This window comes from Mus caroli, chromosome 4 (assembly GCF_900094665.2).
Source record: "Mus caroli chromosome 4, CAROLI_EIJ_v1.1, whole genome shotgun sequence".
NCBI classification, from domain to species: Eukaryota; Metazoa; Chordata; class Mammalia; order Rodentia; family Muridae; genus Mus; species Mus caroli.
Window position 1 is genome coordinate 42,098,838 of NC_034573.1, and position 23,010 is coordinate 42,121,847.

At 44.7% G+C, this 23,010-nt stretch overlaps 1 protein-coding gene across 2 annotated transcripts in view; it reads left to right on the top strand.

Moving 5' to 3' along the window:
* Nr4a3 (nuclear receptor subfamily 4 group A member 3) overlaps window positions 1–17,355 on the top strand; it is a 38,296-nt gene extending 20,941 nt beyond the window's left edge. Inside the window, exons 6-8 of one of the 2 annotated variants that reach the window (XM_021160733.2) lie at window positions 1,675–1,874; window positions 5,024–5,202; window positions 16,886–17,355. In XM_021160733.2, coding sequence (XP_021016392.1) covers window positions 1,675–1,874; window positions 5,024–5,202; window positions 16,886–17,133 — 627 coding nt within the window. In that variant the 3' untranslated portion in view covers window positions 17,134–17,355. The remainder of the gene's footprint in view (window positions 1–1,674; window positions 1,875–5,023; window positions 5,203–16,885) is intronic. The other variant, XM_029476458.1, reaches the window with a different exon arrangement.
* The last annotated feature ends 5,655 nt before the right edge of the window (window positions 17,356–23,010 follow it).

A 23,010-nucleotide genomic window follows, 5' to 3' on the forward strand; every position in this document is an offset into this window, starting at 1 on the left:
GCAGAGACAAGGTATGGCTGCAAGTTTGAGGCAGGCCTGGTATATGTAGTGAGAGTCAGGTGAGTCATGGCCCCATAATAAGACCCTGTCTCAAAATATAAAGTCAAGAGACATAGGACTTAAACTCCCAGACATACTTTAAACTCTAGCTTACCATGGGCAGCTATGTAACCTTAAGCGTCAGTTTCCTTATAAAATAAGGGTTAAAATCCCTGACTGGTGAGGATCGAAGTTTGGGGGTGGGGTGGGACTTGACTCTTTCCTGTGAACAGGAAGGCAATGATGCATCTGTTTGCACCCGTTCACACCCATTCACACAGCATCTCTCATGCCTCTGCTCTTGTCCCTTGATCTTGCTGCCTAGATCATTCTGCTGGAAGCAGAAAAGATGTCGCCTCCATTGTGAGAGGCAAAACTGTGCCTTTACCAGAATAGCCAAAAGCTTGGGAGAGCTGGGCAGTGGTGGTGCACGCCTTTAATCTCAGCACTTGGGAGGCAGAGGCAGGTGGATTTCTAAGTTCGAGGCCAGCCTGGTCTACAGAGTGAGTTCCAGGACAACCAGGACTATACAGAGAACCCCTGTCTCGAAAAAAAAAAAAAAAACAAAGGAAAAAAAAAAAGCTTGGGAGAAACCTCTCCCCACTCCCCTTCCCCCTCCCTCTTCTCTTCCTTTGTCTTCCTCCACTGTCTTCCTCTTCTTCCCCACCTTCTGCCCATCCCACCCGCAGTTCCTAGCTCTGTGCAGTCTAGTATGTCTTTCTTCAATGATGAACATGTACCCTACCCACCTAACTTTTAAATACCTAAAATATGGCTTGTGGGATAAGAAACTGAATTTTTAATTTTATCTAATTTTGATTAATACAAGCAGCCACAAATCACCAAGTCTGGTAGCATATGGCTGTCTGGGCTCTGCCACAGAGGAACTCCCCAACCCAACACGCCTATGAGATTTATCTCATAGAAATCCATCAACAGTGAACAAAACTCAGTCGTTTCTCTTATTGGTTAATTGGTTAATTCCCACACATCAATGGACATTAGAACCATCCTTTTTGATAAAAAAAAGCAGGCTGTTGGACCTATACCCCCCAGAGTGACCTGGGATTGCCATTTCTAGCACACTGCTAGCTGTTGCTGATTGATGTTACCAATCTAGAGACTATACTTTGAAACTCTCTGGCTCCTAATTGAAAGCATCTTATTGGGAGATTACTATGCTATGGCAGAACCCACTAAGCCAGAAGGCCTACTCAGACCCAAGGTCCTAAGACAGTGGTTTCCCTGTGGACAGGGTTTGTCCCGTGGGATGCTCTGTGGAATCATCTATGAAGCTTTTAAAGTTTCCAGTGAGCAGATCTCACTCCGGACCACTTACCCTAACGTTTCTGAAGGCAGAACCGAGACACAGATGCTGTATAAAGCTCCCTAGATACTTCAACAAACCCCCACACTGATGGGTCTTAAAGGGATTTCTATCTGTTGGATAATAACAATAAATTCATTTTATTGTATCCCAGGGCCATTGGAGGACCAGATGAGGCTGTGAATGTTAGTGGTTTGTTAAGTGGGGGGTAGGATTTAGGCATTGGCATCTAGGCAGAGCCAGTCTTCAATGGTGGCGCCATCCCCGTGCAATCAGGGTAAGGCTGCTCTCTGTGCATTACTTTCCAGTACTGTCCCACCGACCAGGCCACTGCAGGCACAGATGCTGAGCACGTGCAGCAGTTCTACAACCTTCTGACGGCCTCCATTGACGTGTCCAGAAGCTGGGCAGAAAAGATCCCGGGATTCACTGATCTCCCCAAAGAAGATCAGACGTTACTTATAGAATCAGCCTTTTTGGAGCTGTTTGTTCTTAGACTTTCCATCAGGTAGGTCCTATTGTTCTATCTTCTCTCAGCCTCCTCATTTGTAACAGTGAGGAGTTTGTTCAAGACGCAAAGATGAATTTCATTCAAACATGCAAACACTGAGAAGTGGGGAACAGAAAGCATAAGGAGGAGGGGGGAGGGGAGGGGGCAGGACGCCGCTGGGACCCTGGGTTCCAGTCTGAGGTCTAAGAAGAGTAGATACCTTAGGCCTCCAAGCAGAGCTTTGCCTCGCTAGAAACCCAGCTCTGTTCCATGCAAAACAGAGAGGATGGATTTGGTGGTCGCTCAAGCCCTTGGCCCCAGGACTGATCTCATGGTATCGGAAGTGTTTGTGGAAATACTGGGTTTGCCTTATGAGTTTCTGTTTCACACATGACTGTTGCACATGGGTCTCTGAAAACTCCACAGCTGAGCTCTCGGGTCGAAAGATTTGGCTCACTCCTTACTGCTGAGTGGCAGCAAGCATGAGAGGGAAGTGGATTCTTTTTATTTTTAATTTATGTGCATTGGTGTTTATATACATGTATGTGTATGTGACACTGTCATATCCCATAGAACTGGAGTTACAGACAGTTGTGAACTGCCATGTGGGTGCTGGGAATTGAACCAGGGTCCTTTGGAAGAACAACCAGTGCTCTCAATCATTGAGCCATCTCTCCAGCCCCAAGGAAGTGAATTCTATCTATCTGCCTATCTGTCTGTCTATCTATCATCTATCTATCTATCTATCTATCTATCTATCTATCTATCTATCTACCTACCTACCTACCTATACTTGTGGATCAATAGGTTTCACTAGGTAGTTTAGTCTCAGACTCACAATGAGCCTTGAGCTTGGAATCTTCCCTGTCCAGTCCTGAATGCCGGGACCCAGATGTGTACTGCTTTGCCTAACAGTGAGTGAGTCTTCAAATAGCTTGAATCCAGACCTAAGCTCTTCTCCACACAGGTCTCTTTTTTAAGATAAAAAAAAATATATTAGTTTTTATTCACCCAGGGCATATTTAATTCGATCTTCCTTGCTTCATTTCAACTACATACATCAGAGATAGACCCGTATTTCACCGGGTGTTATAAGAAAAACCAGCATTTCCCTCTTTCTCTTTTCTCCCATATGGTCCCATTCCATATCGTGACACCAGAAACTCCTGCACAAAATGTAGCTCCAGGGCTTTGCCCCCGTCCACTTTGACCTAGAAGTCTACAGAGCACTGGAAACTGCACTGTAACTCATGCTCCCTTGATCCTGAAAACAGTGGTTAGAAATCCATGTTCAAACTCAGTGAGACCACTCTGTCCATCTGCTCCCTGTGTGGAAGGACCTGACGGAGAGATGGGGCTCGTGGCTGAAGTGCCTGGGTTTAGGTTAATTCAGAGCCAGTGCAGGGCACACAAGAGTGGACTAAGCAGAGGAGGTGCCTCTATGCCGATGGAGCGCACCACAGCTCACCAAGCTCTCTGCAGTGCCCAGAACCAGCACCTTCTCATCTTTGGCGCTCAGTAACTGCCAGCTGAGTGAAGGAACGAATAGAGCTATTCATCTGGAAGTGCAGACACTAGCTTGTGCATGCAATTGACCTAGAGAGAGAAACAAGGACAAGAAAGTTAAGGAAAAGCCGAGATTAAAGTAAAGATCCCACAAAATGGAGAATGAGTTACACCTAGCGCTCTCTGAATCATTCTGTGTGCTAGACACTGAGCACAGGCTTTCAAAAGCCTTCACTTTATTTAAATCCCTTTGCAACCTTAAGAAATGATGATTAAATTCCTGTTCCATAGATAAGAGAAAGGAAGTGCAGAGAGATGAAAGGAGTGGCCAAGGTTACACTGCTAAGCCATCATGTCGGATGGAGGTTTCAGGGCTCCTTTTGTAAGAAAGGGGATGGTTATGAACACATTGGCAAATTTAGAAACAGCCCTCTATAGCTCCCTTATTTAAGTTCAAGGAGCTAATACATTCTGCTGCCTTTGCCTCTGTGATTGGCACACGGAGAAACTTGTTGCTTTGAGTTTACATAATGGAATTATAGTGTCTAGCCTCGGGCCTTATCAGCTCCTGGCATTTAAGGAAATAAGGGAGCAGCCTTGACTGCAAGCCCCAAGGGGAGATCTCCCATTCTCGGCAGAGAGAGGCCATTGTATAACTTTACTTCAGGAGACCGCCTAACAAAGATCCATTCACCCCAGACAGGGGACCAACAACAATAGGCCAAAGAAATGATTTTTCCCAAGCTCAGGATGATGCACCCGTATGTTTACCGGGTTAGCTAACGGGAGCATATATGAGGGTTTGCTTACAGTGATGTAGGTGCCCCTCCCAAAGATGTATCACCAAAAAGTCACACCTAATATGAATAATAACCTCCCAAAAGTTGCACAGACAGATCCCCTGCTCAGTCTCCTACCTCCTGTACACGACAGCACCGCCCTTGGCTGCATGCAACTGGGTGGGGCAGAGCTGTTCTCGTCTGAGCATGGAAAGGCAGGGGAGAGTCAATGGCTGTAATGTCTGCTGAGGGTCTTATGACCTGCTCCTCACTCCTGTGGGGGAACCTAGTAGGCCTGCTGTTCCCCAGCTATCAAGAATCACAGCTACGAGGGATTTCAACATAGTAACCGAAGTCATGGGCTGGGCTTCCCCTACTTCAGTGATTCTCAACCTTCCTAATTCTGTGACACACACACCCCCAATACAGTTCCTCCTAGTATGGTGAACCCAACCATAAAATTATTTTCGTAACTGTAATTTTGCTACTGTTATGAATTAATATGCAAATATTTGATATGTAGATGATCTTAGGAGACCCCTGTGGACACCCACCCCCAAAGGAGTCACAACCTACAGGTTGAGAATCACTGAACTAGATATTCTCTGAGAATTTGCTTCTCCACATTCCATCCCAGACAAGCCATTAGCCTATGCTAGCCCTAGGGAACAGGTGCGTTGGTCCATGTTCCTTAAGGACGTTAGCTCAGACAGATGATGCTGGAGGTTTGGTCCCAGAAGCACATCTTTGTTCATGACAGTACTGCGCACAGCTTCCAGAACTGTCCATGTGATGTTGCTACCCATGTATTATGATGAGACCATGTTAGCCAGACAGAGAAGACCTGTCTAATGTGTGCCTCCCTCCTCTGCCCACCCCTAGGTCAAACACTGCTGAAGATAAGTTTGTGTTCTGCAATGGACTTGTCCTGCATCGACTTCAGTGCCTTCGAGGATTTGGGGAGTGGCTCGACTCCATTAAAGACTTTTCTTTAAACTTGCAGAGCCTGAACCTTGATATCCAAGCCTTAGCCTGCCTGTCAGCACTGAGTATGATCACAGGTAAGCGTCAGCTGCCGAAAGCTGGTGACTGTGGCCCCCTTTCTCTTACCTGTGACCAGGTAGCTTCCGTGTTTCTGTATAGCTTACCACCAAGTTTGTCTACTTTAAGCAAAGAAAGCATGTATCCACAACTTACTCTTATGAGCTTCTAGGAGAAAGGATCCATGCTATTGAGTTGATATCAGAGCCCAGTTCCTCTGGAGCCTGTTAGCAGTTGACTTGGCTACTTCGGGGCTGTTTTTAGAAAGGATCTCCAGAAAGATCATCTTAACCAGCCTGCCATTCCTGTGGGCTTCTTCCCAGGTCTTGTATAGAGACCTAAAGTGCATCAAAGAGCTACAGCCTATGGAAGACAGCATCATTTACTAATCCTGGCTGGGAAAGAATGGAGAAAAATGGGTATTTGTCAAAAAGTGAAAACGACTCAACTCCACAGCCTTTTGAAAAGTTCAAAAACAGAAGTATAAAGTTTGTTCCGTTTCTAGAGTTAAGGACCTAGCTCAGATAGTAAAATACTTGCCTTGCAAGCCTGGAGGCCCAAATTCAGTCACCAGAACCCACATTTAAAAATGCTAGGTGTGATGGCATGATGTGAACTCACGATGCCAACACTGAGGAGGTAGAACAGGATGATCCCTGAGGGCTTACTGGCCAGCCAGCCTCACCTAACTGCCAAGCTCCAGACCGGTGAGAGACTTCATCTCAAGAAGGGTAGGTGGTATTCCTAAAGAAGATAGCCAAGGATGTCCTCTAGCATACACACACACACACACACACACACACACACACACACACACACGCTCAGTTGCTACATTACTCTACTCTCTTGCTATATGTCCCACCACCCTGTGCCCTGGGGGTGCTGCTCTAGGCTCCCCTTCACCCTTCATCCTTGAAGTTTCTTGTTAAGTTGCATCTTCATCAGTGGACCTGGTGAGAAAGTGTCTTGAGGTGCCAGCTCCAGAAGGGGTTAACTGGATCTGAAGGTTCCTCCTCCCTTGGGTCAGACTCAAGCCCAACTTGGCTGATGGGCTGAGAGCCAAATTCAGACAGGCTGCGCCCTTGGCTAGAGGAAATATTCCCCAGATAGGTGATCCTGATCATGTTCGTCAGCAACGCTGGCCTCTCCTTTCTAAAACAGCCTTGCTTTGCAGAAGCCAGTGCTTCTCAACCTATAGATCACAAACCCTTTGGGGGTCAAGTGACCCTTTCACAGGGGTCACCCAAGACCATCTTTACATTATATATTTACATTGCAATTCATAGCAGTGGCAAAATGACAGTTATGAAGGAGCAGTGAAAATAATTTTATGGCTGGAGGTCACCACAACATGAACTGTATTAAAGGGTCACCGTGTTTGGAAGGTTGAGAACCACTGGCCTCAGCACCTGCATCTGCTTATGTCAGCTGTGAGCCCAAGTTTGATGTGTCTGTGTGCCCCCAGAGGCCAGGCTAGGCCTGGGCCTGACTCTCCCCTCCTGGTCTTTGGTCCTAGGTGAGAAGCTTGGTTCTCACTAGGGCTTTCGTAGTATTCCAAGGCCGTGAAACAAAAGCAAAGACAGCCTCAGAGGGTGTGGATTCCACTGACAGGGCCTTCTGATGTCATAGCAGAACACATAAGACAACTGGCTGTTTAAGACCCAAGCACTTCACTCTAAAGACTCTAAGGAGACTAGCCCCCAAGGTCACTTTGTCATCTAGCTCTTCAGCTCCACTTCAGACCCATTCAGCATTTCTGGGACAGGTAGACATTCCAAAACTGGAAAGTATAAAGTAGGACTGAGTTTATTGGGGGGGGGGCCTTTAGCTTTCTTCAACAGTTCCTTGATACAGTTCCTTGCTGTATCACTAGGGGAATAGGAGTTGAATATATAGCCACTGGTCTAGGTGCTGACTCACGCGTCACTGGGTTTTCAAAGATGATGACGTGCATGTCTGGAGGACACAGGATGTGTAAATTCATCCACAGGATGCTGAGGGTTGGACAGAATGTGGAGATGCTAGAGAGGGATCAAGTGTCGAGAGACCACAGACTGGGGAGCAGAGAATGTTCACAGGCCAGTGTGGAAAGAATAATAGCTCTAAGCATAAATAAAAATTTCCCAAATTGGAAATATGACTGACCTAAGTGTCAAAAAGGAAATGGCTAAAACATCTAGTGTTGGGAGAAGCCACTAGACCTACAGAGTGTCGCGGGTTACAGAACCTTTCCTTAGCCTTCCGCACCCAGTGAGACCCAGGCAAGTGGGGTCTGTCTTGAGATCAGTGGAGAGTCACAGAAAGCTTTGAACAGAGGATCGAGATGGCCAGACTTGCATTCTAGGATGATCTACAGTGGCAGCTGGCTCTGAGTACAAAGTAGGTCAGGGAGAAGCAGAGGAAACAGGGAGTCGTATAGCATAGGGGCTGAGGCTCACAAGGAGAGCCTGGCTTATGAAGCCAGTTCTTGCTTTGTTTTGTGCTATGGAAGTTAATGGACACCAGGGTACCAGGTGTTCCCAACCCAAAGAGTCCACATAGCATCCAGAATAGAAATTAAGCTGAAGGTGGTGGTAGTCTCTGCAACCCATTTGTGCTGTGCTGTGGTCAGAGTTGACCAACCCACTGCCCACTTGGGTAGAGATTGCTGGAGGAAGAGGCAGTTTGGCACGGCAATTAAAACATGGGTTTCTGGTTCTGGTAACCCCCTTATTAAACTGGAGTCTGGTGTTTCTTTAGCAAGAACTATTGAGTAGCACATCTGTCTTCTCTGCACTTCTGTTTTCTCATCCACAACGTGGGAATAATAACATCCATTCCATGGGGTGGCAGTGTAGGTTACGAAAGACTGGGTTGATGACACAGCCAAACTGGACTTGTGGCAGACATTAGATCTCCTTATGCCTTGGATCATATCTCCTTGGAGTGGGATTGACAGAAGCTCCTTCAAGTTGGGGTCTGACCTGTCCTTCTCTTTGGAAACCTTGAGCAGTATAAAATCAAACTCAGTGTCTTGAAGAAAAGGTGGTAGCTTTATATGGCAGTAAGAACTCACACCTATAATTCCAGCACACAAGAGACTAAGGCAAGAGGATTGTGGGTTCAAGGCTAGCTTGTCCTACATGGTGAGTTTAAGACCAGCCCATCTCAAACAAAACAAGGCAGTATAGTATGTTTGGCAACTATTTCCTTAGCCACTTGGGCGACTCAAAGGACAGTGATCACAAAAGAGTGAGGGAGACTGGATGGACCGAATGATTTGTATGTAGGTCTTTCTCAAGGGCAACTCCAGTTGCTACCTTCATTCCTGACAGCCTTTCTAGAGCAAGCTGTCAGAGGTGCTGCAGATACCACACAAGCAGAATTAGGCCTCTAATCTCACAAAACTCTTGGGATTTGGTGACTGGGAAGGATCTGGGATGCATAGGAGCAGTGGGCAATAGAGGAAGAGCAGTGCCCAGGAAGCACCCCCACTGTTGTGAGTAGCCACTGTCCGTTGAGTGGGCAGTCCCAAGGTCTTGATGTCTCAGGATGCCTCATCGTCAGAAAGTGGAGCATCAGATGAACCCTAGGAAAATTCATTCAAAAACCTGTCTTATCTGAAACCAGACAGGCATCTGGGAAAGGGAGGAGGGATTTTAGCCCATTAGCCAGTCTCGCTTTCACAAAAAGCCTTCAGAAATTGGATAGTGGTGGTAGTTTACCCAAACATGATGTCTCTCCCCCCCCCCCAATATATTTTCTTCTTCCTCCCCTGAAGTACTGGGTGGTGAGATGGGACAGGAAGTAGTCTCTTTTTGATCAATCTCCCATCCTACAGTAATGGGGAGTTCCCCCACAGTTTGTGGTTTTCACATGTTTTCTGGGTCCCCAGTTCATCTGCCCTAACCATTGCCTCCTGTCAAAGCCACATCCCTGGAGCAATGTGAAGGCTTTGCTTCTTTGACATTGATGGGGTGCAGTGTGTTGTTATCGGCTTGCCACCCTCCAAACAGAAAGTTAGTGTGGAGTTACCTCTTTACAAAGTTTGGGCGTTGGGGCCTCTCCAGGCCAGGCTGTCGGTGTGCAGGAATAGGAGGATTAACTGGACATGCATCCTGATAACAGGAATTTTGTCATCTACCAAGATATGGTATAAGGAGCTCTATGCATGGTGGTTAGCATTTAAATTCTTTGGTTTAGTTTGGTTTGGTTTTTGGTTTTCTGAAACAGTGTCTCATTATCTAGCCCTGGCTGTGCCTGAACTCTGTAGATCAGGCTGGCCTGGAACTCACAGATCTGTCTGCCTCTGCCTCCAGAGTTCTGGGTTTAAAGGCAGAAGCCACTATGTCTGGCAATGTTTAGGTTTTTGAAGGGATAGATTCAGTGAAGAGGAAGTCTGGGTAAACGCTACGTTATGGGGAATTAAGAACACTCAATGTACTGGTCATGAGTAACTTCCCAAAGCAGTAGCATTTCAATGAAAAGGTCACTCTAAACCAGGGAAACCAGAGATCCAGGGCATGACCATAAAACAGCCCAGCGCAGTTGTGGGGAAATCATGGACAGTCAAATTGCTTTCTTCATGGATTTAATCATATACATGACGAGAGCGGAAAGAGGAGAGCATTTCAAGGAGTCCAAGCTATGATTCTGAATGGCTTCCTGTTCTGAAGCAAACTTGAGAGCAGAGGCAGGAGTCTACGCTGGAAGATAGCGTTGCCACCTCCCGGGGCACCAGCTTGCACACAGTCTCTGGGCTCTGGGAAAATGTACAGGCTTTTCAGTGAAACAATTGACTCATTGGGATATTTGCCTTGTTACTATGAACTATAACCTTGGACTATAAGCATGAATTTCCTATCTAGTGATTGATAGGGGAATATGATCTAAAGGGTCCTTTGGAGCCAATAGCAGAAGAAATTTTGATGCCCAAATGGAGTTTTTTTTTTTTTTAATTTCCCAAGGTGTTGTTTTATAGATTCAAGGTAGAACAATGAGTTCTTTCTTTTCTATCTATTTTTCCTGGTCTTCTTGGAACATGACCTCTAAGATGGAGGTGGAAGAAAGGCAGATCTAGGGGCAGTGGTGAGATGAGCACTTAGCTGATCCCCCACCCTGTTGTTCCAGAGCATGTCTGCTCCCTTTGAATATCTGGCCATTCTGATTTTTCCATCAAACAGAGCTATCAGCCATGTGGCAAGGGCAAGTATGGATGTGGAGATTAAAGGTCTGAGTTCAGGTCTTCACCTGGCCACACTTGGGATATACTTTGGGGGCCCAAACAAAAGGGCAAAGGGAATCCTACTAGTCTTTAAATCCTACTGTCTGGTGCATGACCAGTATTCATTGAACAGGTGTGTTGTAAATATCAGCAAGTCTCTCAAATTAGGAAAATCTAAATAATTTTTAGCCCACCATTGTTATTAGAAAATAGCCTGACTCCCTGAGAGATGCCTAATTTCACTTAGATTAATTCAGTCGGTGTCTGTGGCACTCTGCCACATGCCAGGCACAGAGTCCCTTCCCTTTAAGGAGTCCATAGTCTTAGAGAGACAGACAGAAAAGATAGCTTTGTGCACCTCGACCTAACTTGTGGCTCCCTGACCAGCGTGGGTTCTGGGGCTGGCCAGCAGTTGGCAGAGGACACATGGTTCAATAAGTGGCAGCAGTGTGACTTCCTAGAGACAGAGGAGGGGCTCAGAGCAGGAAGTCCTGTTACATGTTTGCTGTCTCCGGTACAGCCCCATTTTTTTCTTCCTCCTTGGCTAGAACTGTGTCATCATCTCAAAATTGGCCAGTGGCCCAAGACCTGCTCAAGAAAGCTGGCTTGAGGTGATGGGCTACTGCTGAATGCTATCCATCCCTGTCTCTAGGCACTGCTTTCTGCTCTGAGGAGGAGATCCTGGGGCTTCTCTTATCGACCAAGAGGCAGAAGTGTGAACTGTGAAATAGCAAACGTTAGCTCAATGTAAGAAACCAACATAAAACACTGACGTGGGAACAAGCTTCTTTGGGAGAAAGCTCTCATAGGCAGTAAAATAAGATGCCTTGGGAAATGGGGTTTACGGAGATGAGGTGAACATAGGATAGAGATGCTGCCCAGCAGCTTTGAGGGCAAGGACTCACCAGGGCTGAGCTTCTCCACCCGGCATACAGAGCATTGGACATAGGGTTAAGTTACATATGCTGTTGTGTGGGTCTGGAGCAGGGCCTAAGGTTGTGCGTTTCTCAGAGGTTCCTGGGCTTTGTTGACTCTTCTGGGATGCGAGCCACTCTTTGAGGAACAAGGGAGCCTATTGTCAATTAGGACTCTTTAACATTAATGATAGCTAATATTTTTTAGACCGTACCTGGCACTATGCCAAGAGTTTCACATATGTGGTTTTAGTGTTGCTTAATAAATCTGGAAGTACCTGGGATGGATCACAGCAAGGAAGCCAGTCAAAAGCAATTAAAACAACGCAGGCAGCAGATATTAGAGACCTTGTCCAGAGGAAATTCTCATTGAGAAAACACGGATGCAAGGAACACCACACAGAGAGTAACTAAAGTGTCTGGAATAGGACCCCAGGGAAGGAATCCCCAGAGGTTATTATGAGTTTGGGAGAAGGAAGAGTTCTGTGCCATTAGCAGATGAACTCAGAGCCATGGCTAGCACGAAAGGTAATGAATGGAGTTTTTAAAACAGAGTATTTGCAAGTTTTTATTAATATACTACTATATTCCAAGTACTTGCTATGTAAAGATCATTTAATTCTCAGAGCAAGACCAAAAGCAACTGGCATTTTTAGCCCTCTTTCACAAGTGTGAAAACGCCCCAAAGTCACCCAGCTCACAACTGACAGGGCTGAGAGGCACGAAGAGGGGGGCTTCTGCCTGGGAAGTCTGGGAGTTTGTAAAGTTCTTTAGTACTGTGAGCTTCTTAACAGCTCCCAGCTCATTCTTTTCATCTGAGCAACTTTCACGCTTAGTATTCACTTAGTCATTTCCTAAATGACTTGGATCTTCCAACTTACAGATTCATCTAACCTGATGTGTATGAAGCACCGTTGGTGTGCTAGGTTTGGGGCAGGACATGGGAGCACAGAAAGCAAATACAGGACAGTTCTCCTTAGGAGCTTAAACCTAAGGAGAGAGGCAGGCAATTGTCACGTGAGGATCAGATTTCAAACTTGCTTGTCCTGCAAAGGGAGATCCTGTCCTAGAAGAGAATCTGACCTAGACAAGGAGCCAAGAAGGAAGTTTCCTTGACAGAATATTGGATCTGAGAGGAGTAGATCTTAACTGGCTGAGGGGGAAGTACATGAGCAGTGCTTTGAGTGTCTCATTATTCCACTCCGTCAATCCCATCCACTCCCTCTACTCCCCTCTTCTCTACACTGCTCCTCTTCCTCCTTCCTCTCCTCCTGCCTCCTCCTCTTTCCCTCTGACTCCCTCCTGCCCTCTTCACACTCAGCACAGCCTTCTGTGACATGGATATCTAATATGTTAATATGCTAATAGGAATCCAAACATGTCTTTAGATGCGAACTGCCCCACACAGTAGAGTGAGCTGTTTCCTTCACTGCTCTGACCCCACTGGCTACAGTACTGTTTGCCCCAGAGTAGGTACTTAATGAACATCTATTGGAAGAAGTAATTAACCACTAGTTAATTAGGTCCACAGAAAATAGGAGGTTGCTGAAGGAAACCTTATCTCAGGATAAGGAGAAACTTTCTAACAGTTAGAGGCAGTTGAAGGCAGGTAGTCAGCTGGTGGTGAGAGAAATTCTCAGATTTGGTTTGAAAGAAACTGGTCGCTTGCTAAGCTCAGCCCTAGGCAAGTCACTTAACTCTGAGTCTTCTTACATATTAATTAGAGAAAACATTTGCCTTGCCTCATTCTGAGCTAAGGTAATCTAAGTAAAAGAGTATAACCTAAAGGCTGTTAAAGGAGTTCTATTCGCAAGTTAAAATGTCTGACCTGCCAGGGTAGGTGGAACCTGATTCTGGGGTTTGTAGTGCCGTAAGTGCAGATTCTTCTCTTAGGTGGGAGTTTAAACAAAGCAGATCAATCTCTTCCAGTGTACATGCACAGTGTTTCTGATGTATGTCTAGTACTTAGCCACGACTATAAGACATCCGTCTTGACATCTTGGAAACATAACACTGAAATGCAGGATTGTATAAACCCAGTGTATAAAGCTCGTTTGGTTAAATCATTGGAGGGGGTGACAACAATTTCTGGGTTGTTGTTGCTGACGAGGATTCAACCCAGGGCGTGTGTGATAATCGAGCACTCCACCACTAAGCTACACCCCTCCTGCCCAGAGAAATGTTTATCTTCCATGTATAAATCTCTGTGAAATGAGAAAATATCTGACTCCCTCTTTCCTTCTGTATTATGGACTCCACACTTCAGCTCTGTAGCTGTTTGCTAATCTGCAAGGGGTGGGGGAAGGTCCCTTTAACTAAATGTCAGTGATTAGAATTTTAAGGAATTTTAAATTGCTGAGAAGGTCCCAGACAGTTGGTGACTCCCTGGTGAACTGAAAACCTTGCTGGCTGCTGGCAGGAGTATACACAGAGACTGAATTTTATCTTAGCTCCTATGGAAAACTAAAGAAGCCACAGATCCTGTGAGTGTTCGCAACAACAAAGACAGGATGAGGTGCCTTTGGCTCCTAACAGGAGTGTCTATGAATTCCTCAAGGAATTCCAGGCCTGGCTGATCCAGCTGGCAGGAGGTATCGATCTCCACTTCAATTCACTGAATAAATAATGGTTGCCATAGTTATTGAGCAGCCGCCACTGGCTGGAGAGCAGAGAAAACTCCATGCTCCCTTCTGTGAGTTTGGCCAAGAGAAAGTCTAGCTCTAAGGTTCCACAATCAATTGACAGCCCCGCCCCCAACCACCACAACACACCCGACAAATTGCTCAGTTTCTTCATCCTGATAATGAGCATGGAATCTTGGATGTTCTGTGAGACAGGAGGCCCTGGAAGGATGGAAGGACCTCGGTTAATGGACTGGCATTTGATTGTGAGAGACACCTCCTCTTCCCAGCTTGTAAATCAGATTTAATGTGTCTCAATGCTAATAGAATTAAATATCAGCAAGTTGGTGTTTGGTTGTGCTGTCCATATGACAGGATTTCATGAAGGGCCATCTCTTATCTTGTACTGTTTTAACAGTATTCTCCAAATAGCACTAACCCAGACATTTTAAGAGAAAGGTAAAAGAGCCATTCAGTTATCTCACAAATATTTTCATCCTTTTTGTGAAGAAAATAAAATACACTTCTTTATAGTATGTGTATGTGTGCGTTTGTACACATTCCACAGTGCAATTCTGGAGGTCAAAGAGGACAGACAGCATGGGGGAATCCATTTTTCTTCTTCTACCGTGTGGAGACCAGGGACTAAACTCAGATCATCAGGCCAGGCAGCAAATACCCTTACCTGATCAGTCATCTCAGCAGCCATAGATTTGTATGATTATTTTTGCATAGATGAGATAATAGCCTGGGAGCTGTTTAAAACTCTCTTCTTTATTTAATGTTACCGGTATCTTTCCATATTGTTTAATATTCTTTATACTTATCTCTGATAGCTTCAGGATCTTCCACTGTCTGGGTTTGCTGTTATTCATTGAACAGTACCCCATTTTCTCATCTTTGCCCCTCTTCCCAGTGCTTGCTTTGTTTGAGTTCTTGTGTGTGGGGTGGTAACAGATAAATGTTGTGCCCAATGTTTCCATACATACGGAGTTGCTGTTTTTGTTTTCTTGACTTTCTTCTTTGGATAAATTCCCAGGAATTGTGGTAGCTTGGTCAGAGGCTATGGGCATTTTTATACCTCTTGAGTTTACTGCCAAACTTGCCACCTGGTTCTGTGCTTTGGGGAGAACAATATAAACTTTCGGCAGCTCACCACTGCAAGCAGGATTCCCTCTCAGCCTTCAGCACGGGGGCTCTGCATTTAGCAAACCAAGTGGGGAGGTTTGAACCTGGCTAACCAGCTTATAGTTTCCTAGTGCAAGCAAAGGGAAGAGCTGCAAAGCTTGGGCACACTGAGGCTCTGTCTCGGTTTAGTCTTACAGCTGCCTCCCGGTCACCAGCAAGTGTCAGCCACTGTCTCAGGTGCTGGCTATCCTGGTGGGTGGTGCTCTACAGTTGGTATAGGTAATATCATCTTAGTTTGAGGACATTTACCTAACAATCACACTTTCCTGTCAAGTCACTGTCCGATGTTTAAGTTGAACAAGAAGAACAGGACTAGGACTTGTGTGTTTTCCTCCCTCGTAGGAAGACATTCAGTATTGTAGAGACTGGGTCCCAGGCAAAGAGCAGAGCCAGAATTGGATTCAATTCCAAACCCAGGGTTTCTTTCTCTATAAAACACTTCATTACACCAGAAACCTGCAAGCCATAATTCACTGAGATACTGGGGGCAGTGATGTACTTAAAGACATCTTAACCCAACAGCTCTGGAAGGGGCGTTAGGAGCCTTAGATCCAGCCTCCTCTCTTAGGGCCCTAGTGAAGAAAGCACTTACCCCAAGTCATATCCACTAACCACACTGTGAGATTGCATATTTCCTGCTTTTCAGGCCTCTTTTATTTGGGACAAGAAAGAAAATTGTCTTGGTAGTTGTTTTCTTTAGCTTTTGCTTCAGAGAAATGACTTTTCTAACAAGACCTATGACTAAAACAACTAAATCTAAGAGAGGTTAGAAGCTAAGGCTAGATCGCTGTTTAGAAAGATACCTTCTACCCCTCAAAAAGTGGAGTTTTATATAAGGACCAGATTGAGGAAGACACCAAGATCAATGCTCACACACACACAGAGCACACATGAGCATACACGAGCACACACACACAAATGAATAAACATGGGTTTTAGATATAAATATAACAATAGAAGAAAATTAGGAATAAAGGATACCCCAGTCTTCCCTTAGAAAAGAGGTTCTACTTTACAGCAGCTGTAAAAGTCTCTTGTATGGGATGTCGGGCTCTTGTGTCATAGCGAGACCCAACAGTGTTTTCTAGCCAGAGAACAACTCTTCCTGGAAGATGGGCTCAAATGCCAGCTTTCTGCAACTGTGTGACTGAAAATATCACCAGCTTTACCAAAAAAAAAAAAAAAAGACTACCATGGGAACCCTTTTCTGTATAATTTTGTGGAATTAAGAGATATTCCCCATGTCTTAATAAATGCCTGCCCCATGTCCTCCCAGGCCTCCCTCTCTCTGCTGTGATTTTTCCTTCTCTGCCTGAGAGGACTTGTGTGTTTTGTAGAGTTCAAGGCATAGGTCAAAACACAGGAAGGAGAGGTGGCCTTTCTTGGCAGTGGCTAGCATGGAACCATAGGAACACACTTGGAATCAGGAGCTAAGAGGCTCACATCAGTGATTTCCTCCCCAGTTTGGGACAGAAACATTAATTCACTTTCCTGTATCAAGCCAAGTGGGCAAGGCTAGCTATCCAGCACTGGATCCTCCTGCTTCTGCCTCTCCATGGCTAGAATTACAAGTATGTGCCACCATATCTGGTGGGTTCTGGGGAATTAAAAGCAGGCCCTGACTGAGTTTCTAACTGAGCTATCACTCCAGTCCACAAAGGCCCATCCGGCTGTAAAATGCCTAACCCTGGCTGACGGAAAAGGAGAGAGACCTTAATTAGGACGTCTAGTGCCATTGACCTGCCCCCAAACTTACCAACTTCTCTCTGTCCTACAGAGCGACATGGGTTAAAAGAACCAAAGAGAGTGGAGGAGCTATGCACCAAGATCACAAGCAGCTTAAAGGACCACCAGAGGAAGGGACAGGCTCTGGAGCCCTCGGAGCCCAAGGTCCTGCGCGCACTGGTAGAACTGAGGAAGATCTGTACCCAGGGCCTCCAGCGCATCTTCTACCTGAAGCTAGAGGACTTGGTGCCTCCACCTTCTGTCATCGACAAGCTCTTCCTTGACACCCTGCCTTTCTGAGCAGGGGAAGCCTGAGCAGAGAGCTACTTGCTCTGCTGGCACCTGATCATTAAGTGAGCAAAAGAATGGGTTTGAACACCTTCCACACTCACTGTCCTTCCTTCAGGGGAAAAGCAGCTCTCGTAGAAAGCAAAGACTTTTTTTCTTTTCCTGGCACCTTTCCTTACAACCTAAAGCCAGAAACCTTGCAGAGTATTGTGTTGGGGTTGTGTTTTATATTTAGGCTTTGGTGGGTGGGTTGGGAGGGGGTAAATAGTTCATGAGGCTTTTCTAAGAAATTGCTGACAAAGCACTTTTGGATGATGCTATCCCAGCAGTGGGGTGGGGAGAAAGGATAATATAACTGTTTTGTTTTGTTTTGTTTTGTTTTTTTAAAAAAAAAAACTCTTTCTGGGGAATATGATTATGATTGCTTTGTATTTAAAAAAAAGAACAGCCAAGGGCTGTTCACCAGGGTAGGGCTGTGTCCTACGACGGATCCCTTTAGGATATACTTCCTGTGTCAAGGGTAGATACGTGGTGCAAATGAGGCAGAAAATTCCATTTTCTTCATTTCTTTCTTCTTAAAAAAATGGCAAAAGATGGAAGATTATCTACAAATCAGACTTAGCAAAAATGATAATGGCTATTTGCTTCCATATACAAGTGCAATTTTTTAGAGTGCTGTCTTACTAAGTCTTGTTTGTGAACTCCCCCTTATTTTACATGAAAATAAGAAGGAGGCAGTCATGCTATCAAATGGCACGCTCATTTTCCTAGCTAAGACTTGATCTACCTGCCCTGTAGAACCCTTCGGAGGTGTGGCCCTTCTAAGACTTTCAGGCCATTCTTGATGGAATTCGACCCCTGATGACTATCCAGCCATCCTGAAGGGGGATCAGGTTATAAAACGGATGGCATACAACTATCTTCGCTGTGTTTTTGTCAACCTGGACAGAGTTCTCTAAACCTACTTCAGTTGTAGCAAGTTCCTGATTCATCCATTCAGAAGCCCAAGGAGCACTGGTTGACTCAATCAAGTGTTAACCCTAGGAGAACAAGCAAATAAGTAGGAACTGGGTCATACAGGGTAAACACCAGAGATGATAAGGATTTATATATATATATATATATATAATTTAATTTTTGTTATTGGTTAGAGACAATTTTGGAAAGCAAGAGAATCATCTTTTTAAAGAGAGAGAGAGAGAGAAGAAGAAGAAAAGATAGTATTAACGTGAGTTCTAGAGGAGATTAGTAGGTTGCCGTTCAAAATTCCGTGTTTGTGCCCCCTTTTATATGTTTCTACTGTTGATGCCATGTTATTATGAAATGATTTGTTGCATAGTGTCCTTATTTGTACGAACATTTGTATGCACGTTATATTGTAATAGCTTTGCCTGTATTTATTGCAAGACCACCAGCTCCTGGAGGCTGAGATACAGAGTAATCAAATGGGGTGTTCGTGGTGACTTGGATACACCAATTAGAAATTAAATAAGCATATATATATATATATATATAAGCATAGCAGGTTACATATATATTTATAATGTGTCTTTTTATTAACCATTTGTACAAGAAATGTCACTTCCCACGCAGTTACTTTACCCTTCATTTGCAGTGACCTTTAAGGCAGCACTGTTTAGCACTTTGATATGAAATTTTTGCTTATGTTTTGCTAAATTCTAATAATGTTTGAAGATTTTAAGGTCTAAAAGTCTTTATATTGTATACTCTGTATCAAGTCAAGATACCTTCGGCCGTTTTGCTAAGACTCAAAAACTTTGAATGTCAAACTGATGTCACAGTAGCTTTTGTTAGCTTTTGATCATTTTTGCTTTAGTCTTTTTTAAAAAAAAAAAACAAACTATACTGTTTATATTGTCATTAAATTATACAATCAAACAAATGCCAAATGAATTGCCTAATTGCTGCAAAGTGTAACCCAGATAACAAATCATATTCTCTCCTTTTTTTGCAACTCATTCAGATGTTTGATCTTGTGTTTTGTTTGTATAAAGATTTGATGAACTATATCACCTTCCTATCAAGATGACAGAGCTTGAGATGTTAAGATTTTTGAACCTCAGACTTGGAAGGGGCCTGGCTCATCATCTGATCAGATCTATTAAAATTCACAAAGGAGAAAACTGGGGGCCCATTGCAGGGCAAACAGCAACAGGATAAAGGCTCAGACTTAATTCATCTTCCCTTAGTCTCCCCCACATCTTACTGAATCTATAGGAAACTAAACTTTTAAACATAGTCACGCATACTAACATTTCACCTGCAGACAGCCTTGAATAAAGCAGTACTTTGGCATTAATGTGTTGAGCTTATATGCAAACATAATAAACATTATTAAATATCAGGAAAGCTAACATTTCACACGAGATCGCTTCAGACCAAATTCAATTTGAATTTGAATAAATTAGAAGTACTGAGCGTACGTAACCTTCTTGTGCACCTTGAGTATTGCAAAGTTACTCCTTGGTTGTTGGTTTTTTTGTTGTTTCTTTTCGTCCTGTCTGAAAGGCAAAGCAAAACAGCAGCACGGTGCTCTGGGAAATGCTGTTGCCCCTTCTGTCCTCACACCCACAGATCGAAGGGAAAGGACTGTCTAAGCATCTATCTGTTGGTCTGAAGAATGATGAAGCTGTTTTAGTTAAGAGCCAGACACTAGTGCTGAAAGAAAAGACTATACAGCCAGTGTTCTTCTGTCTTCCATAGTTATCACAACTATGAGAGCCTCTTAGGTCATCATTTTTAAATGTTGACACCCAAGTGTACCCAGAGTGGAAGGCACACTAGCTCTGCAGAGGACAAGCATTAATGCAGGTGATTTCTCCCCCTGACTGGAGTGCTGTCTCAGTGTGAACCCGCCCTCAGCAGGAAATGGGAATCCACTTGCTGTTCCTGGAGAGTGCCTTGCTTTTGTTTCAAATGGCCGAGTCTCCCAAGCCCTTCTCCTCTAACAGCATTGCTTTTTAGTAAGTGTGTGTTAACCTGTGGTTTGAAAGAAATGCTCTTGTACATTAACAATGTAAATTTAAATGATTAAATTAAATTACATTTTACCAATGGCTACTGGTGTGTTGAATGAGCATGCTTCCTTTAACAGCTTTCTCTTAATCGGTATAGTGAGATTTACTGTGAAGTCTTTAAACGCAGCCACAAATGGATTTTTTTTTTAAGGCTTAGTGATGCTGCGAAGTTAATAGATATTCTGAATCGGGAATAGATTAAACCTCAGCGATTGGGAAGAAGGACGCTCTAAATTCAATAACCATTTATTGACTTTTTCCTGGGGGCAAGGCATGCTGGGTGGGCCTAGAAAACACACACACACACACACACAGTGATAACTGCAGATAACGTGGATGGAGCTAACCATTTGTTGGCTAGTCTCAGAGGCTAGGAGGGATCATTTCTGCATCAGAATGATACTGTTTATGAACCCAAAATTATGAGACTTGAGGCTGTGGTTCTCCAAGACTGAGCAGTGAGCACGACACCACCCCCACCCACTCCTCCTGGTCCTTTCCGTTCCTTCTGCCTGGATCAGAAACCCCTTCTTTGCAAAGGCTGCAGACACAGTTTTGATTCAAACTCATCTCAAAACCTCACAGAGTCTCAGCACAATATGTCTTTTTGTGTGTTGAAACCTTGAAAGGAGAAGTGATTGGATTGTCCGAAGGCAGTGCCTCATTTTCTAAGGAAGATCAGCAGTGGGCATTTTCTGCGACATCTAAATGTGACGAGCGGGTGTGGCAGCAGTCCCAAGAAGGCGCCAGGGACTGCAGCTAAGTCTTATGACTTGCACCTGACTTCCTCACCTGAATATAAGCCACAACCATCATGAGAGCTGCGCAGGTGTACCAGGATACTGGCGAATCCATTTTGGTGGAGACATGCCCCTGNTGCCCTGATTAGCTGAAGCTGTGTGCCTGGTGAGGTGACGTGGCCTGCTGTGAGTGGATGGGAACTGAGAGTATATAAGAGTGAGAGGCCCGGGGTTCGGGGTCTTCCTCATGATGAAGCAATAAAGCTTGCTGCAGAAGAATCCGGTTGTCCGAGTGTGTTCTTGCTGGCGAGGCACTAGCTCGGGACATCTAAATCCATGTGAAACTTAGGAGCCAGCAGATTTGTTAGCTCAAGTAAAAATATTCTCAGTAAGAAGTGAAGGAAAGACCCAGCAGCCTTCCATCTGTGTGTGTATTAAAGTAAATGGTAAGGCAAAAGCAATGCCAACAGCAGCAGTAAGTAAATAAAGCCCTCTTTTGGGAGACCATGGGGACAAAGGCCTGGTTTGAAGAGAAAGGGGCAGGAAACCATAAGTAAAGCAGATTTACCCGTAGCTGGAATTTTATACATGTGCAAGGGTGAACACAAGAAAACTCACTGGTGACTTTTTTCCATTGTGGAAAAGACACATTACACAAAAGTATCACCACTGTACCTACACTGTTCAAGAGCGTTAAGTACATTTACACTGAGCGAGCCGTCTCGGGGATTTTCTCATCTTGCAATGCTGAAAACGACACCCTCTAAGGACCTGCGCGCCTTTTCTGCTTCTGTAAATTTGACCACAGGGTTTGTCCCTTTCTGTCTTGCTGATCTCACTTAACACGATGCAGCACGTGCCAGAATGTATTTCTTTTCTAAGGCTGAACACTCCATTGTAAGGTCTAGTCTACATTTTGCTCATCCACGCCTCTATCGGTGCATCCTGGAACCACACCCACCTTCTGGCTATGGTGAATAACTGTGCTGTGAACAGAGCAGTCCGAACGTCCCCACTCCCTGCTTTCTCCTCTCTGGCTAATGCAGGCTTCTGGGTTTAAGTAGGATTTCAATGCTTTCCAAGGATAGTGTTGGCCATATGTGCATTTTGTTATTGTTTTGATTTTAGTGGTTTGGGGTTTTTGTGTTTTTGTTTTGTTTTCATTTTGTCTTAGCTACTGATATCAGGGGGATCCTCTCCCAGTTCCTTCTTTCAGGAGAGATCTGAAATGTTCTTCTCAATCGTGGATGTTGACAAACCTTTGTTCTAGAGCCAGAATAACAACTGAAAGAAACCTAAAATCCGAGAGGCTCTCTGAAGTGGTTCAGATGCATGTCAGTGAAAGCACTCAGCCCATTGAAAGATCCCAAGTGGCAAAGGATGGGTCTGCAGTTCTGCTGTTCAACACCCTCACGGTGGATAGAGTTCTTCAGGAAATGTTTCTAGAACCTTCCTCGGGATTGTCCCCAAATTGCTCGGTGACACTAGTGGGGAAGCCATGGCTTCTGTTGCTGCAGGATACCCTCCCAACCTTATTTATTGCCCCCACCTCAGTATCAGGCCCAATCTGAGTTTCATCAGAGTCAAGGAAATCATGAGCTCCTTCTGTCGCCTGTTATGATGTGCTCACCCCTCATAGCTCGAGAGGTATTTGATTTTCAGGGAAGAAAGGAGAGATCTAACATTGATTAGTCTCCTACTGTTTACACCAGATACTCTAGCAAGCCTGTTTACCCAGGCTGTCATCTAATGCTTAGTATTTCTCAGACAGTGTGGTTTCCCTCAGTCTGAAAGGGAGGAAGGAGGCTGGGAGATCTCATAGAGAGCACATGGGATTTGAATGCAGGCTGGTACCTCCCTAGCATTCCTCACTGCCTTCTAGAATTCAGTAATCACCTGATCCTGCCCTGAACTGAAGCCACCTAATCCCAGTTCCTTGCTCACCAACAAAAGGTAATTCCATCCCAGAGGCACAGGCCCAATCCAATACACCAGTGGTTCTCCACCTTCCCAATGCTGCGATGCTTTAACACAATTCCTCCTGTTGTGGTGACCCCAAACATAAAATTACTTTGGTTGCTACTTCATAGCTATAAATTCTGTTATGGATC